Source organism: Bos javanicus, chromosome 5, assembly GCF_032452875.1.
Source record: "Bos javanicus breed banteng chromosome 5, ARS-OSU_banteng_1.0, whole genome shotgun sequence".
Classification (NCBI taxonomy): Eukaryota; Metazoa; Chordata; class Mammalia; order Artiodactyla; family Bovidae; genus Bos; species Bos javanicus.
In genome coordinates this window covers 27,686,985-27,705,543 of record NC_083872.1, presented here as the reverse complement: position 1 = coordinate 27,705,543, position 18,559 = coordinate 27,686,985, and the positions used below count along the sequence as shown (strand labels likewise).

The following is an 18,559-nucleotide window of genomic DNA, read 5'->3' as shown; positions in this document are numbered from 1 at the left end:
ATGAAATTTTTATGAATTGAAAATCTGATCAGTGAAGAAAGTTGGTATATGTCATGCATAGTCTTCAGTGAATAAAAGACATAGCCCCTCCCGCCTGGGAACTCTTCAAGCTCAGGCCAAGCTCTGCGTGGGAAAGAGACTGCGGTGAGCCACTGGCGGTGATATCAAACCCAATGACCTTAGAATCCAGAAGGAAAAGTCTACCACTGTCTGAATAAATGCGGTTTATTGAAGATATAGAACAGAAAATTCATACATATATTGGTGCCAAGAAAGGAAAAGTACTGCTCGAGGGAAACCAAAACATCAGCAGGAGATTGGGGGGAGAGGGGCCGCCGAGAAAGGGTGGGTAGCCGGGTATGCACAGGGCTGGCTGGGGCTTTCCCATAGGACAGTGGAACGTTGGCTGGGGTGGCGAGCCCTGCGGGGCGGGGGCGGTGACACAGCCCAGCCCCTGGGCACTGCCCAGCGGCTCGGCCTTATAGGAGTAGATGGTTTTTCCCCCAGATAACCCCTCCCAGGAAATTTTGGGCCGCCATGCCAGCCGCAGAAGCTACGTAGGGAAAGGGTCCCACGGGTATATCAAAGGGCGTACAGAGCTAGAGTGTGCCGGCAAGTGAAGGGGGCTGGTGGGTCCGAGACAACGTTCAGAGTTTGTGGTGGGACCGCTGGCTCTGAGAGGAGCTTTGTGTGACCCGGACCGAGCTGCGACCGCCAACCCCGCTGACGGCGCACGAGCCCCCGGAATTGGAGACGCCCCCGCGCACAGCAGAGCCCCCGCCGGAACTGCTGTCCAAGCCCAGGCCCCCGCGGCTGGCCCTGCTGTCCCGGCCTCCGCTGCCCAGCCTCCCGCTGCCTAGACCGCCGCTTCCCAGATCCCCGCTCCCCAGGCCTCCTCGACCTCCAGCTCCTCCTCCCAGGGCGCCGCTGCCGCCACTGCTGCTGCTGGTGGTGGTGTGGACCATCTCTGCAAAGAGCATTGGGGTCAGCCAGCTTCTGGGAGGCCGGTCCAGCCCGCCCACCAGTCCCGCCCACAGTCCGGGAGCCAATCCCCTCCGCCCACCGGCTCTTCCCCTGGGTACCGCCCACTAAGGTTTGGCGGAGTCGGGTGAGGGCCCGCTTCAAGACAGCCGGGCAGGGGAGGTTGGCCTCCCCCGCCGCCACCCTACAGCCTCTTCCCAGCCTGCAAATGGTGCAGCCCACCAGCGCTGGCCCCGCAGTAACCCCCCCGCCCCCCCCACCTCGGTTTGAGAAACATTATCCCAAAGCATCCAGCCCCTTTCCTGAGAAGGAACCCGGTACTCACCGATGCTCACAGAACTCTGGCACTCCCCAGACATCCTGTTGGGGAAGATCAGACCTCCGTATTAGCATCTGTGCCGGAGCCTCCTTTCCTTAAATACACCTTGCTTAGGTCAATAACAGTGAAAGCCTTGGTCCCCCTAGCTCCTTCCTGACTGATGCTGACTGTAAGAAATAGGTGCTCAAAATGCCATGACATGCATTCCTCCTCCTGTTGGGTAAAGTTGGGCTTAAATTGTTACCCTTTCCCACTAACATCACCTTCAAGAGGATCAGAGCAGAGGGTCATTCGTGTGTCTACCCACACTCTTCCTGCTCCTCAGGGGCCTATATAGTAAATAATGTTTATATCTGTCCCTTTAAAGGCCAGAGCCCTATAACCAAGTGCCAGCCTACAGGAACCCACTCTTCAGAAACCTACTATTAAGGCCTTAAATAATAAAGAAATAACCTAGAAATAGTATTTATGCCTGTGAAAGAGAAAGTCGCTCAGTCGTGTCTGACTCTTTGTGATCCCATGGACTATACAGTCCGTGGAATTCTCCAGGCCAGAATACTGGAGTGGGTAATCTATCCATTCTCCAGGGGATCTTCCAGACCCAGGAATCGAACTGGGGCCTCCTGCATTGCAGGCGGATTCTTTACCAGCTGAGCTACCAGGGAAGCCCTTATACCTGTAAGTCCTCCTCTTTTTCAGACATGTATTTTACAGCTAAAATATGAGACATGAAAGATGGGAAAACCTGCCCAAGATAAGTTTCTGGTGGTGTCACTATTGCATAGAAAGCACAGTTCTCCTGGAGGATTGGCAGCATCTCAAAACACTTAAAGGGGCAGGGGCAGGAGTTGGGTGGGGGTGGAATGGGCCCGCTGAGGGCTACCACCATCTCCAGCAGTCCACATGAGCATGCTCAGGCAGCAAAGCCACCAGACATCTCAGCCTCCTGGAAACCAGAGGGATTCCAACTAACCTGCACTCCTCGCCCTCCAGGAGGGTCCGGTAGGTGGCAATCTCAATGTCAAGGGCCAGCTTGACATTCATCAGCTCCTGGTACTCCTTCAGCAGCCGGGCCAGGTCCTCCTTGGCCTGCTGCAGGGCAGCCTTGAGGTCCTGAAGCTTGGCACTGGCATCCTTGAGGGCCACTTCCCCGTGCTGCTCTGCATTAGCAATGGCTGTCTGCAGGTTGGCATTCTGGGTTGGGGGCGACCAGAAGTCCAATTTAGGTTCAAGTGGATTCACTGAGAGCCTGCCTGTATGCTTGGCGCTTACACATGGATCACCTCATGTTGGACAAATGAGGAAACTAAAACCCAAGAAGATGAAGCCTGGGCTGCAGTCGAAATCCTAGTGCCTCAAGGAATGGGATTAACACCATCTGGCCTCAAGGACACAGGCCAGCTCAGGAGTCAGACTCCTCCTATACCTCTCTTCTCTCTCATGGTAAGAGTCTAAGCATCTCCTAAAAGCCCTCCTCCTCCAGGAAGTCTTCTTGAATTATCCAAAGAATTGTCCTTCTGTCCTAATCCATGTTGATGTGAGCTACCTTGGCTAATTCTCCTAATTTGGTCTTCACACAGCTTCTTTCCCCAGCCTCCCTAATTATGTCTGAACTCAACATTTCTGGTCCACATCAGCCTCCAGTCTCCAGGCAGGCAGGATCTGGGTCCATTAGACACAGCCCAGAAGCACACCCTGTCAATTTTAGCATGCAAGGGGCTAGGACGTGAGTGCTGAGCCCTGAGCTTACGGTGCAGGCATCAGCCCGCAGTCTCAGGTGAGTGCTCCTTCCTCCTTCCCACCTGCTTCTTGATGCTCTCAATCTCGGCCCGCAGCCTCTGGATCATCCGGTTGAACTCCATGATCTCACTCTTGATACTCTTCAGGTCGTCCCCATGCATGCCGGCTGTGGTCTGCAACTCACCCAACTGTATCCAAAAAGAGTCACACATTCAAAAGGCCAGCAGGGCCTACTATGGTCCCCTACTCCAACCCTTCTGCATCACAAACAGGAAAACAAAAACAGAGTTAGGGCCTGTGCAAGGTCACCCACTGGAGGAATCAGGTGCTCTGTCCTCTGTGTCAGGGACACGTCTTCCAGCACAGTCGCTGTTGGGATTTTTTTGAGCTTTTACTTTGCCCCAAGCCCTGTGCTTTACCTCATAGAACCTCACAGCTTCCTGGTGAGGAAGGCATTATTATCCCTATCTTATGAATGGGAAAACTGAGACACAGATTGCTTGAGTACCATGACTAAACTCTCCGAGGTGTCAAGTAAGAGGGCTGGCGCATGAATGCAAACATCTCAGATGCTGGAGCCATCTCTTCCCCAGCAGGCTATCCTTCTGGGGCAGAAAACTCAGAAGAGTCTGATGCTTAAGGGCTAGCTTAGGCCCCATGCAGATGTGGGGATGGGAGAAAGGTGTACAGAATTCCCCTGTCCTCTAACTTTGCTCAGTCTCCCTTGCTTTCCTCCTGCTTCCTTTCAGACACTGACTTCAACCCCTCAGTGTGATCAGATCAGAAGCAAGCATGACAGGGCCCAGTTGGGTGCGAGCAAAATAGAAGTGTCTCCAACAATAAAAGATATGCAGCCAGAGGGCTTTAGGTTAAGTATTTCTCAAGCTTGGCACTAGTGACATTTCAGACAGAGTAATTTTTTGTTTGGTGGGAGAATGGTATCTCACGCATTGTAGAATGTTTAGCAGCATCTCTGGCCTCTACCCTCCAGACTCCAGTAGCACCTCACCCCCACCCCTAGGTGTGACGTTCAAACCTGTCTTCACACATTGCCACGTGCCTCCTGGGGGAAAAGTATACCTTCCCCCCACCCCAGTTGAGAAGCCCCAGGTTAGAGCAATGTCAGAGCTCTCTGATTAGGAAGGGAGATGTCTGGTAGCAAACCAGCCTAGTAGGAGGGAGAGGAGCCACCATGCTGGAAATGCAGAGAAGAATGACTCTGGAGCAGACTCGGCCCTCCCGGGGAGACGTGATGGTGTTACCCACCTGGGACTGGTACAGAGCCTCAGCCTCAGCCTTGCTCCTCTGGGCGATGGCCTCGTACTGGGCGCGGACCTCGGCGATGATGCTGTCCAGGTCCAGGCAGCGGTTGTTGTCCATGGACAGGACCACGGACGTGTCACCTGTGTCTAACTGCATCTGGGACAGCTCCTGCAGGGCCAGGCAGACATGACCCCTCCTGAGCTCGCCAGGGGACACAAGCCACCAGCTCAGGAGGGAGGGCTCTGAACCAACTGAGGGACAGGTGAGAAGGTGTCACTCTGTCAGAAGGACTGAGACATGAAACTTTTTCTCTAGGAGACAGGAGGCAGGGGGGTGAGGGGCAGACTTACAGCATCATAGAGGGCCTTCAAGAAGTTGATCTCATCTGTCACACTGTCCACCTTGGCCTCCAGTTCCACTTTGGTCATGTAGGCAGCATCGATGTCCTGGGAAAGAATTCAGTCATGGTCCCCTCTGACCTGTGGGCTTAGCCCAGTCCTGGGCACTGACGGAGGGAGCGGGGCAAAGGGGCCACAGGAGCCTGCCCCTTTGCCCCCACCAACCGCGCCCCCCTCCGGAGCTCCCACTCAGGGGAAATGAGATGCCCATCCAGGCACAGGCAGACCTGGCCTAACATGACCAAATAGGCTGCCTTACAGGCTGGGCTGGAGGACCCTTCTCAGAAAACAGCCAAAGAGGCTGTGAGGGTGAAAAGAAGAGCAAGGGTTGGGCCGGGGCCATTACACTGAGACTGGGTGAGGAGAATTTGTGAGGAGGGTCTGGGGGAGAATCTAAATCAGCAACGCTCAAAGGTTCTCTCTTTTTTTTTTCCAAAGGCTCTCTTTAAATTCCTCCTGGGAATACACTCCTGTGGTAGGGGGGAGGAATATATATACTAATATATATTCCTTCTCTTCATCCACTTTCTGATCACAACTCAAGATCTAATGGGATTCATAGACCCACAGGCCCATCAGGAGGGAGCCACATGGCAAAGTCTGGTGGACCCTTTGGACCCTCCTCCCAGGAGGGGAGCAGCCAGGCCCTCAGATGCCCCTCCCAGCTTGTAGGGTGGAGGGGCTCCCTGGCTCCCTCCGTGGCCCTCCCTCCCTACATGGCCTGAAGGAGACCCTCAAAATAAGAGGACTGGACTTTTTCTCCCCTCAACCTCATAGCACCCTATTCAGCAGGGCTCTGGGGTGGGAGGTGGGGGAAAGACCCTTCACCTTCTTCAAGACGACAAAGTCATTCTCTGCCGCAGTGCGCTTGTTGATCTCCTCTTCATATCTATGAGAAAAGAGGCACTTTCTGGCCCATCTTCCCCAGGAGGTCACCATGGCCTCAGAGCACTTCCCGTAAGTACCGCAGACTCAGGGCTTCTTGTCCTGCCCTTTAGCTCAAGGCCTGTGCCCTTGCAGTGCACCGCCTCCCAGGCTCAGGTGAGACCTGGTTTTTCTACAGGCTTCACTGAGCACTATGTGCGCTCAGAGGGTAGGGCCTGGAACCGGCTCTATGTTCAGCAAGTATGGTGGCCCTGTGGGCTCTTGGTAAGCACTTCTTGAATTCACGAAAACCCAGAATAGCACGACAAATGTGCCGGGTCTTATTCTGTGAATGACACGTATTAACTCATTCAGGCCTCGCTACAGTGAATAAAGACTACCACTGTCTCCATTTTACAGATGAGAGGACTGAGGCACAGAGAAGCTAAGGAGTCAGTCCAAGCTCACAGAGCTGAAAGTGGTGGAATAGACCTTGCCCAAGGCACTCGGATCCCAGAGACCATACTCTTAACTTAAAAGTAACCTGCCTCTCCTTCAGAAGCCTATTGACAAGGGAAATACACCCCATATTTGGAGGGGAATTTGGAGATGATGTAGTCCAGGGAGGATGGAGGGTGTTGTCTGATTCTATGTGGTTTGTGAATGAACTTCAGAGTGTCTTGGAACATCCCCACCAAACTTACATGGATACACCCTTTCATTAAATTCTTAAGAGTTTCTGCCCCAAATAAACCATGAGCCATTATTTTAAAGACTGGGATCTTGAAAGTCAGAGAAGGTGGGGGTAAATCCCCCCCAGCGTGTAGCCAGCTGGAACAGAGCTGGCCCCTCCCACCCTCCAACCCACACTGCCCCACCCCCTGCCCCAGGAACTGAGCAGCACACACCTCTTCTTGAAGTCCTCCACCATCCCCTCCATGCTCCTCAGCTCCTCATGCAGCTTGTCCTTCTCAACATGCAGACCATCCAGAAAGGCCCTGAGGCTGCTGATGTAGTTCTCGAAAAAAGGCTCCAGGTTGCGGTTGTTAGTGTTAGTGCCAGATCCCTGCTCCTGCAGGAGGCTCCACTTGGTCTCCAGGACCTTGTTCTGCTGCTCTAGGAACCGCACCTGCCATCCAATAGGAAAAGGACATCAGGGAGCAGTCTGCAGCCAACTCCAGTCTTGGTTGACTTTCCTAGAAACAAAGTTCCCAGGAATCTCCCAGTCCCTCCCGTTGGGTTGCATTTTGCCTGCTACAATAGTTCAGTACTAACCCCACGTGGATAGCAGCATCAGTGACCTACAACGGAGGCAGAGGCCTGCTGTGCAGATAAGGAAACTGAGTCCCAGAGTAACCAAGGTGACACTACAAGCTAGTAACAAACCAAAACTGAGGTTTCTTGATACCCAGACTGGATGATCTTCCCACTGTATCATTCATTCATCCATTCATTCCTCAATCAGTTAGTACTCAATAAATAGCAGGAGATTTGAAAGCCTACAGCAGGTGTAGTCTCCAGGAAGAGGTTTACAGTACATCTGGGTGCCCTGTATTAAGGTGAGAAATAGAGAAAACCACAGAGAAATGGCTCTTGGGCTGCCCTAGTCCTAGGAACAAGGGCCCAGGTGCACCGAGATGGGCCCTTGCTGCCGAGCCTGGTTAAATGTAGGACTCAGTTGCATTTAAATTGAACCACTAGCTGAAGATGTCTCAAACTTTCATTTGCTGCAAAACGTTTCTGTACACAAGCTCAAAGCCAACTGTATAAACAATGGAATAAATATCAATCAATTGACCATTCAACAAACATCTGCAAAGCACCAGGCATGTGCCATGCCTTATGCCAGCCACTCAGGACCCCAGGACCTGAGAATCCCCCTTCAAAGGTGATAAGAGATCTTGCTGAGAAGGTCTTGGATAGTTCTCCACCTTTTGTGGAGAGCAGTATTTTCACATCACTTTCTACCTCTGTGAATAATTTATCTGGACACCCAGGTGTCTGCCAGGAACTAGTGGGTCACTAGGCTTTGAAGAACTTCCCCTCTGCAAAGTCTGATATTCCAGTGTTAAGATCAACTTCATCTTCAGCTTTGCCCAAGCCTCTTACGTATGATGAGAGGACCCCCAACGAGTCCCTACAAACCCTTTCTTTAAGACCTGATACTATCCCATGGTCACAAAGAGATCGAAACACCTTATACTCAGCAGTACTGCTGAAACACTCAGTTAGCAGCTGATCAAGCCTGGATACTCTCTAGTCACCACAACTGTTGTCATAGTGTCCCCACTATGACATGGAGTAGTCAGAGCACAGAAAGCCCAGTAAAACCTTGCTCAACCTCGCCTACACACAGACACGCATACACCAAGGTCAGTGGCCTAACGTTCACAGCTCTTCACGCCAAAATCTTCCCAAGAGAATCACCCAGGAGGAGGTACCCCTTACCCTTTCCCCCTCCCACCCCCAAAAAACACTCTGCATCCCTCTCCTTAGGCTGAGAGTAGATTAATTCATCACTCAGGTAAATATCCAGCCTTGGCAGAGGTGGTCTCTCTTTCAAAGAGGAGCAATTCACAGTCTTCCTGAGATGGAGGAGGAGTGCAGAAGGCATCAGTGAGGGACATCCATGATGGCAGCAGCCTCGGCAGTGCCAGAGGCACCGCGCAGAGCTGTGGTGACGGGGCTTGCAGGAACGGTAGTGGCTCCATCCAGTGAGGGACCCGAGATCTTTTCATTATCTACCACTCCCTTAGCAGGCCCGCCCCTGAGGGATGGAGGTAGAGGATGAACCTGCAAGTCCTTCCTTGGTGGCAAAAGGAAAAGAGGAAGAGGGGGCCAAGCTCATTAGGACAAACTTTCTCACTGTCCAGCTGTCCCGAGCTGGGCTCACCTTGTCAATGAAGGAGGCAAACTTGTTGTTGAGGGTCTTGATCTGCTCCCGCTCCTGAGCCTTTACTTGCCCAATCTGGGGGTCAATCTCCACATTGAGGGGCTGCAGGAGGCTCTGGTTGACAGTCACTTCCTGGATTCCCCCAGGGAAGCCACCTGGGCCAAAGCCACCAGGGCCACCAAAGCCACGGGGTCCTCCAAAACCACCAGGACCTCCAAAGCCACCAGCCCCTCCTCCAAAGCCACCAACTCCCCCTCCAAAGCCCCCGCCCATCCCTCTTCCACCACCTCCAAAACCACAGCCTCCTGAATATCCCCCACTGGTGCTCCTAAACCCTCCAGCCCGGATGCTGCCTCCAGCCAGGCTGATGGAGATCTTCTTGTTCCCCCCCAGGTTGTAGAGACTCTGGCTGCCGAAGCCTCCTCCCATCAGGGCACAGGCGGCAGACCCAGCGCCACCCCCGCCTGAGCGGGAGGCCAAGGAGGACTTGGAGGAGGTGACCCGGCTCTGGCCCGACACCACGGCTGAGCGCCCGCTGAAGCCCTGCCGGCGGCTCCCGCTGGAAGCCCTGCAGGACTGCTGGCTGTAGCCGGCCTGACGACTCATGGTGGACGGCAAGGTATTCCAAAAGGAGAGCGGACCGGGAGGTTGGCGGAAACGCGGAGACCTTCTGAAGCTCTGGGCCAGAGGTGGCGCTTATATAGGGCTGGGAGCTTGGCTGGCTGGCGGTGCCAACCAACTAATTGAGGTATTATCAGCTTTGGTTTGCCTGGCAGAAAGAGGTCAAGTCCGAAACTCAAAACACACCTTGGTAATCACTCCAAATTTCCAAATTGCTTTGTTTCCCGAGGGTTACTCATCTGAAGGAAGCTTAAGTTGGGAGAGGGGCCATCCTGCAGGGCTGGACACAGCCCTAATCCCCGAGAGACTTACCCTCCCATCCCAGGAGTGACAAGTCAGCATTTCCGTACCTCCCCTGTGTCCCCATGGCCACCCTGCCAGCCCATCAAGCCTCAGAAGTTTACAGGATGGGTTCAGAGCCTCAGTGAGGACCTAGGGGAAGAAGGGAGAAGAAGGGGGAGGGCTGGGAAGGAGAAGGAGCATGAGGAGATGGAAAATGGAAGAGTGAGAGAAGGTATAGCATCCCTCTGGGGCTCTTGCCATCCAGGCAGGAAAAGGTACACATCCGAATCACACAGCAGGATGTGTTCTTGACCGTGTGGGCCTTGGATGGAGAGCTGGTTGGGGAGCGGGGAAAATAGGGTGCAGGGTGCTCAGGCCAAGAAACAGAGGGATATACAGTGGACTGAAAGGAAGCACAGACCACAGCCAGGGCTTCCCCGGTGGCTCAGCGGTAAAGAATCTGCCTGCAGTGCAGGAAACGCAGGAGACAGGGGGTTGATCCCTGGGTCTGGAAGCTCCCCTAGAGGAGGCATGGCAATGCACTCTGGTATTCATACCTGGAGAATCCCATGGACAAAGGAGTCTGTTGGCTATGGTCCATAGGGTCGCAAAGAGTCGGACATGACTGAAGCGCCTAAGAACACATGCACACACAGACCATAGCCGAGGACTTTGAGGAAGGCAACAGACAGGGAGGGGGGCCTGTGGGGAAAGGAAAGCTGGAGGAAGACTAATCCAGGAAGGAAGAGTGTGCAGACTACCTGGTCCAGGTCAGAGAGACCACCAACCTTTCCTATTCCAAGCTCACATTAGAGAAATGAATCCAGGATTTCTCATTTCTCCTCTCGGCTCCCCTAAGATACACCATCTACACCACCTAGGAAGCTTGAGTGGCTCCCTGGATGGCTATAAACTACATCCACCCGCAGCTGAGCAGGGTCCATTTAACTTGACTCAGACCGTAGGAAAGTGAAGGCTCTTTCCATCATCAGTTTTCTAAAACATATTTTTATTTATCATCACGATGTATACAATAGAGCTGATTACTTCCAATCACATCATGATCTTGTAGATTTTTTCCCCAATATTCTTTGCATTACTCTTTATTCCATATTAGAAACAAAAGTTTCAGATATCTTTTGACTCAGTATTCCAAGTTCTTGGGACATAGCATCAGTACTTCCCACTATCCTGTTGGGTTCTTGCCTCTTATCTCTGACTCTTTTTCCAGGGCACATTGTTGACTAAAATCCATGAATTCTACAGAAAAATCATTTAATCTGCTAATTTCCCTTTTCTTGTCACCATCAAGATTCTAAAAAAAAGAAGAATGATTGCAATTTGTAAGGCTGTTGAGAGGATGGTTATGAGAAAAGCAAACTGTCATATCACTTATCATGTGTGGTATGAATGTTTAATCAGTTACAACATTTATCTCCCATTGCCCTTCAGCAGCAAAGACCAGTCTTAATTACTCCAAGGCTGAAAGCCGACCTCCAGGTACTCCGGAAAATGTCTTTACTTAAAGAGAAAGAGAAAGGAGACTTCTCTTTCCTCTTCTAATTTGGCCTCCTTTGTCCCCAGATACCTGCCCCTCCAGGAATCCCCCCTCATTTATCTGACCCAGCCCCTTTGTTTACCCCTCACCTCTGGCTGCTCAGCATATGTGCTCTCAACCAAGAGTGCGGGATAATTGCTCCCCTACAAGCTCACTGGGAATCGAGCCAGTTTAAACCAGTGACCCATGAAACCTTAGTTCCAGGAACTCTGCTCCTGTTTCTTCAAGCACACAAAGACCCTCAAGTCAAGTGGCCTCGGACAGGGTGGCAAGTGGAGGTTCTGTATGATCGAGGTCTGCTTGGATTACAGAAATCAGTGCCTCAGACTACCGGACTTTCTACATACATGCATGCATGGACACACACACACACAGGACCAAAACACAACATGTACTGTGCATTAACAGTAACCACACATACATGTGTACACACTCACAAAATCTCTCACATACACGCAGACACACGCTCTCAACACGGTTCCCTGCCCAGCAGTCTCTTCCCTATGAAGCCCTTGATGTCACAAATAGGCATTCCCTGCTTTGTCTTCTAAACCTCATTGCCTGCCTCATTCCCTCATGGCCCTGATTATTGCCCAAAGCATCTCACTAATCTGAGAAACCAAGATACAGCAACTGGGTCCAAACAAAGGCACAGGCTGGGAGTTAGGCAGCCCGGGTCCTACCCTGACTCAGCTGCCACCCACATCTTCTCTCTGCTGCTCAGCCTCCTCTTCCAAACAAGGATGGTGGCACACTTGATCAAGGGATCCGTGCAGACCCACTGAAGCCCAGGGTTCAGAGGAGGACAGGGGCAGGAGGAAGGGGCAGCAGGGGACAGTGCCCCAGTGTCGTGGCCACCGCCATCTCAGCCCGCTGACATCCATGAAGGATAGTCCACCTGGTGAGAGTGGGGAGAGTGGCCTGGTGACTGGGTTGGGAGACCGGGCCTTTACAACACAGCACATAAGCCGCTGTCATTGCCGACCCGTGAAGTCGATCCTGACTCCAAAATCCAAATAGTGTTTTGGATTCAAGTGTGGCTGATGCCCGCATCCAAAGAGACCCTGAGAATGAATGAGGAAATGTCCCGCACTGTCTTCCTGTCTCACCTGCGTGGTTTTCAGTGCTATCACAGAGAAATTCTTCAGAACGATTAGCTGATTTCCACCCCTTGGCAGCTGCCAATGCCAGGGCCCAGTTTGAATATGCTGAGAAGTCAGTTTGCATTTCAAACGTCGAGAACAAAGTCCAAAGAGCTTGAAGTGGAAGTCTGGGACTCTAATGAGGGCCCAGCCCAAATCTCTTACTCCTGACAAATCCCACTCTAATCCCCCACACCCACAGACTATAAAAGCCCAGCCGCTCTCCTCTGACACCTCTTAGGGAGAGAAATGGTGTGCTACTGGCAGGGAGGTGCCACCGCTGAAAGCAGTAGGTGGGGCTTTCTAGGAGGTGAGGGCACAGGGGTCCCAGGGGAGGCACGGGGCCCTGCACCACCTCCTCTCCGTGGTCATGGCTGTGCCTCCCAGGACGGCGCCCTGACCAAGGCTGCCTCTGCTCCGGGGAAGCTGGGTCCTCTCTGGGAGAACTAGGGAGGAGGAGGAGGGATTGCTCCTGCCCACAGGCAGCCCCGGCTTCTCTGGGGACCAGTGCACTCAGATGCAAGTGCTCAGGGCTAAGGACAGGCTTGGCAACACAGGGCACAGCAGCTGGGCCAAGGACAGCAGGTGGGAAAGAGCCAAAGAGGGAGAAGGAGATGGGGCTGCACCAAGATGGGGGACCCTGGGCTGGGAGGCCTGGCAGGAAGGGCAGGGTGGATGGTTCCTGGGTAGAGTTGGCCCTAAAGTCTGCACTCGGAGGGCACGCTGCTCCACAAGGAACTGTTCCTCGACACTGAGCTTTGAGCCAAGTCTCCCCAGGGAGGGGCCAGCCCTGTGGCATCTGGAGCTCAGGAAAAAAAGTCTAAAGCCCAGCAGATGTAGTCTTGAACTTAGCTCCATCCTGAAGGAGAGGGCCAAGAGGGACAGGATGGCTTCCTCACGGTGCCCAGACTCTCCCACCCAGGAATCTGTCAGAGCGATGCCATGGGGGGCCCCTCTGGCCAGAAGCAGGAGGCCTGAGCCCCAGGCTCCAGACCCCTCTGGGCCTCCAGTTAGCCAGTCATGAAATAGAGCTGATACACCTCTGCTCTCCTGATTGAGCAGAGAGGATGGGAGGTGAGTTAAGTACAGTAAAGGGCTTTATAAACTCAAGAGCAGGAGTCCTGTGTTGACTCAGGGCATTCTAATAGTAGAAAAGCAAGTCATGAGGGTGCTGGCCGGATGGCAGACTCCATAATTAACACTCTACAGACTTCTCCCCACTTGACCCTCATTGCAATCCTATAGGGAAGATTTGTAGCTCCATTTTACAGATGAGGAAAACTGGGGCCTGGAAATTAAGTAACTTGTCCAAGACCACAAGTGCAAAGCCAAGCCTCCGACTCAGTTCTGTCCCTTCTGTCTGGAGGCCATGCCTGTGGCCCCACAGGGTGTTCTGTGTCTGTTCCTGCCCAGAGCTCAGCGCATGGAGCAAGCCCTGACTCTGAACAGTTGATGGGATTTGATCACATTCTGGAAATGGCAGGTAAAAACAGAGCATGGAATGAGGAGAAGAGTCACAAAGACCACCACACACTGGTCCAGGGATGGTCCCCAGAAGGGCGCTTTGCGTTATTCCCCCCACAGAGGTGACAGTTTGTGCTGAGCTAGCCCCCTCCTTCTTGGTCAGGCCCATGGACCAGATTTTGCAAACTGGTGGACCCCACCCTGGAGCCATGGACCACTGAGACACTAAGCAGCTCAGAGCTGCTACCGTTGCCTCCCTCATCCTCTGCCTGAGCCCCTAGTGTGAGTCCGCCCCCCTCACCCATGCCCAGCCACCACTTCCTGAGCACCTCTCTGGCCGGGCACCGTCCTGACCTCCTCTCACCCACTCTCCCTCGGTCCTAGGGATCATGAAGAGTCCTCAGACTTAAAGCCCCCTCCCCCTTCCCTTTACACCCTGATGTATCATTTAGGAGCAGCCCAGCCCCACCACAAAGGCTCATATGACCAGCCTGGCCCCTCGGCCTCTTCTGTCCTAAACCACCTGGGACGCCTGTAGCCCCTACCACATCCATAAGTCACATGAGAGCATCTTCCCTCCCTTAAACCAGTGTGAAAGCCCTTGGAGGGCAGGCCTCGTACCTGGGGCAGTCCTCTGTCCCCCAGCACCCAGCCAGCTTCGTACAACTCAGGAAGTTCTTGGTTCCCTGTAAAAGCCAAGCCACAGCCTTATAGGCATGCATGCCAACACTTAACAGTACCTGACATTTGTGGAGTGTCTTCAACTTTTTAAAACCCTTTCACTTATCTGACTCGACAGACAAATGGGCAAAAGCACCACCTAGAGATACACACCCTCCTGTGACTCATAGACAAAGCACTTTCATACAACTTGTGACCCCAAATGGAAATGACAAAAGCATTAAGCATGAACTGAGTTTGAAGACCGATGCAGTCAGGAGGTAGATTCTGTCCCAACCTACCCACTGATTCTGCTTTCTGCTAAAAGGCATGAAGATTAGAACAGGAAGTGAAGGTCAGGCACAGTGTTCGGAGGACCCAGAAAGAGTGTCCAGACTCTGTCTCCTTAAGACTTCATTCTCTCCAAGGAATCCAACATGGACCACTATCCATTCAGTCATCCCTCCAAACATCCATTCATTCTCTCAGCAATCACTGTTAAATGCCTACATATGGCTGGTCCCAGGCTACCCAATAAGGAACACAATGATATGCAAGACAGGGTCCAAGATCTGGAAAAGCTTCCAGTTGTACTGAAGGAAGGGATCAGTCATGTAAACAACTCCTTATTAGTACTTTGGGGATCAGCATTTTTGACAGCAGATCAAAAAAGTGTTATGAGTAGACAATGAATAAAGGCTATGGAAGATGTCAGAGAGAAGGTCATTTTGAGTAGGGTGTTGAGGGATGAGGAGGAGTGGGCCTAGTGGGTGGACAATAGGAGAAATATACCCCCACGTAGAGAGGAAAACATTTCAAATGCTGTTGAGGGGAGAGAGTCAGTGAGAGATCCCACATGCTTGCAGAACAGGAGACATGGAGGAGGGGGACAGGTGATAACAAAGAGCTGGATGTGTAGGCTGAAACTGATGGTAATGATCTCTGTTCTGTGCTGCAAATTTGGGACTTCAATCTGTGAACAGTGGCTGTCAGTGCTGACTGCAAATCAGACCATTAGATAGCTTTTTTTCCTTCTTTTTTTTTTTTTTTTTTTTAATTGAAGGGTAATCGCGTTACAGTATTATGTTGGTTTCTGCCAAACATCACCATGAACCAGCCATAGGTATACCTATGTACCCTCCTTCTTGACCTCCCTCCCCACCCCACCCCTCTAGGTTGTTACAGAGCCCCAGTTTGAGTTCCCTGAGTCATACAGCAAATTCCTGTTGGCTATCTATTTTAGGTATAGTAATGTATGTTTCCATGTTACTCCGTCCAAACATCCCACCCTCTCCTTCCTCCCCCAACCACCGTGTCCGTAAGTCTGCTCTCGATGTCTGTGTCTCCATTGTTGCCATGCAACTGGGCAACCTGAAAGAAATGGACAGCTTTTTAAAATCCAGATCCTCAAACTCTAGTCCTGACTTCCAGAGTCAGAATCTTAGGGAACGTGGCCCAGAAACTTGTATTTTCGTAAAGCTCCAGTTTGCTTTGATTTTGACGGACTAATTTTTACAACAAAAGGAACTTTATCAAAGGAGGAAACTTCCATGTTTTCATGAAGGCCTGGGTAACAATAAGAGAATCACCTGTTCTGTCCTCAAACCAGACACAGAGTTTCATCCAGTCCAAGAGGCTGGACCAGTCACTCAGCCTTTAGATACAGCTGCAAATGCTGATGACTAAAGGCAGCCAGAGCTGTTAAAAGGAGGCAGGGAGCTTGAAAACACGTTGCTGAGAACAAGAAAATGCAAACCAGAGCCCCGGGCAAAATATACACGATACATACATCTGATGGATCTCAAAAACATCCTGATGCAATGAGGAAGTCAGACACAAAAAGAATATCTGCTATATGATTCCGTTTGTATGAAATTTTAAAAGAGACAAAACCAACCTATTGTGACAGAAAGCAAGCCCAGCCTGGGCCTGAGGGCTGGCGGGTGAAGGACTGCAAAGGGGCAGGAGAACATTTTGGAAGATGACCCAGATTTTGACTGTGGCGGTAGTTATCCTGGTATATACATTTATCAAAATTGATTGAAATGAATTGCTCAGATCAGATCAGATCATATCAGTCGCTCAGTCGTGTCCGACTCTTTGCGACCTCATGAATCGCAGCACGCCAGGCCTCCCTGTCCATCACCAACTCCCGGAGTTCACCCAGACTCAACGTCCCTCGAGTCAGTGATGCCATCCAGCCATCTCATCCTCTGTTGTCCCCTTCTCTTCTTGCCCCCAATCCCTCCCAGCATCAGAGTCTTTTCCAATGAGTCAACTCTTCACATGAGGTGGCCAAAGTACTGGAGTTTCAGCTTTAGCATCATTCCTTCCAAAGAAATCCCAGGGCTGATCTCCTTCAGAATGGACTGGTTGGATCTCCTTGCAGTCCAAGGGACTCTCAAGAGTCTTCTCCAACACCACAGTTCAAAAGCATCAATTCTTCGGTGCTCAGCCTTCTTCACAGTCCAACTATCACATCCATACATGACCACAGGATAAACCATAGCCTTGACTAGATGAACATTTGTTGGCAAAGTAATGTCTCTGCTTTTGAATATGCTATCTAGGTTGGTCATAACTTTCCTTCCAAGGAGTAAGCGTCTTTTAATTTCATGGCTGCAGTCACCATCTGCAGTGATTTTGGAGCCCTGAAAAATAAAGTTAGCCACTGTTTCCACTGTTTCCCCATCTATTTCCCATGAAGTGATGGGACCAGATGCCATGATCTTCATTTTCTGAATGTTGAGTTTTAAGCCAACTTTTTCACTCTCCTCTTTCACTTTCATCAAGAGGCTTTTTAGTTCCTCTTCACTTTCTGCCATAAGGATGGTGTCATCTGCATATCTGAGGTGACTGATATTTCTCCCGGCAATCTTGATTCCAGCTTGTGTTTCTTCCAGTCCAGCGTTTCTCATGATGTACTCTGCATATAAGTTAAATAAGCAGGGTGACAATATATAGCGTTGACATACTCCTTTTCCTATTTGGAACCAGTCTGTTGTTCCATGTCCAGTTCTAACTGTTGCTTCCTGACCTGCATACAAATTTCTCAAGAGGCAGATCAGGTTGTTCTGGTATTCCCATCTCTTTCAGAATTTTCCACAGTTTATTGTGATCCACACAGTCAAAAGCTTTGGCATAGTCAATAAAGCAGAAATAGATGTTTTTCTGGAACTCTCTTGCTTTTTCCATGATCCAGCGGATGTTGGCAATTTGATTTCTGGTTCCTCTGCCCTTTCTAAAACCAGCTTGAACATCAGGAAGTTCATGGTTCACATATTGCTGAAGCCTGGCTTGGAGAATTTTAAGCATTACTTTACTAGCGTGTGAGATGAGTGCAATTGTACGGTAGTTTGAGCATTCTTTGGCATTGCCTTTCTTTGGGATTAGAATGAAAACTGACCTTTTCCAGTCCTGTGGCCACTGCTGAGTTTTCCAAATTTGCTGGCATATTGAGTGCAGCACTTTCACAGCATCATCTCTACTGTATGTAAATTGTACCTCAAAGAAGTTGATTTTAAAAGGGAAATAGGAAGAGACAACAGGAAGGACAGAATACTCATGTTAAAGATAACATGAGCTCTGGGCTCTTCTTTGGAATAGGTATTCCAAGGCACTTCACTGTATTGATTTGTCCCTGTATATACCAGGCCATGGTTCCTTAAGGCAACAGCCATGTTATGCTTCTCCATAGCAGGGCAACTTCATGGTACATTGGTACTCAATGAAATTTAACTAAATGGATAAATAACTCACCCAGGAAGAATATGTAACATGAACAGTAGATCAAAGAAGGCACCCAAGAAAACATCAGTACTTAAATACTTTTCATTTTATTTTTAACTATAAAATATTTCAATCATACAGAAAACAATATAGCAAACACCTATGTGTTCACCATCAAGGTTAACCAGATGGACATCTCTCTTTTAAAGTGTTCTATAATCCTCAGTTTGATGACCATGTGGAGGAAAAAAGCGTACACAAAAGTCAACTGCAGATCTGAATGTGAATGAGATTTACAACAGTAAACCTTTTAGAAAACACCAGAGAATATCATCATGACCTTAGAGTAAAGAGAAGAGTATAGGACATGAAAAGCACCCCACAAAAGAAAAATATGATGAACTTATGAAATAAAGTACTATTTTATCAAAAAGCTCCACTAAAGAGTGAAAAGGTAACCTACAGAGTAGGAAACAGTATCCATACATGAGCAAAGGGCTAATATTCAGAACATATAAAGAACCCCTATAAATCAACAAGAGAGACAGACAGACAGCCTACTCAATAGAAAAATGGGCAGAAGACAGTTACAGAAGATGGTATCCAAATGGCAATAAATATATAAAAGAAGCCCAGCATCATTAA

General features: G+C 50.5%; 1 protein-coding gene across 1 annotated transcript; it reads right to left on the bottom strand.

Moving 5' to 3' along the window:
* Positions 1-207: 207 nt before the first annotated feature.
* LOC133247330 (keratin, type II cytoskeletal 3-like) lies at positions 208-9,143 on the bottom strand. The gene is made up of 9 exons (XM_061415980.1): positions 8,459-9,143; positions 6,474-6,694; positions 5,530-5,590; positions 4,654-4,749; positions 4,307-4,471; positions 3,103-3,228; positions 2,274-2,494; positions 1,307-1,341; positions 208-967 (listed from the first exon to the last, which is right to left on the bottom strand). The coding sequence occupies exons 1-9, from the start codon at positions 9,062-9,064 to the stop codon at positions 648-650; spliced, it is 1,851 nt and encodes a 616-aa protein (XP_061271964.1). The 5' UTR covers positions 9,065-9,143; the 3' UTR covers positions 208-647.
* Positions 9,144-18,559: the final 9,416 nt, after the last annotated feature.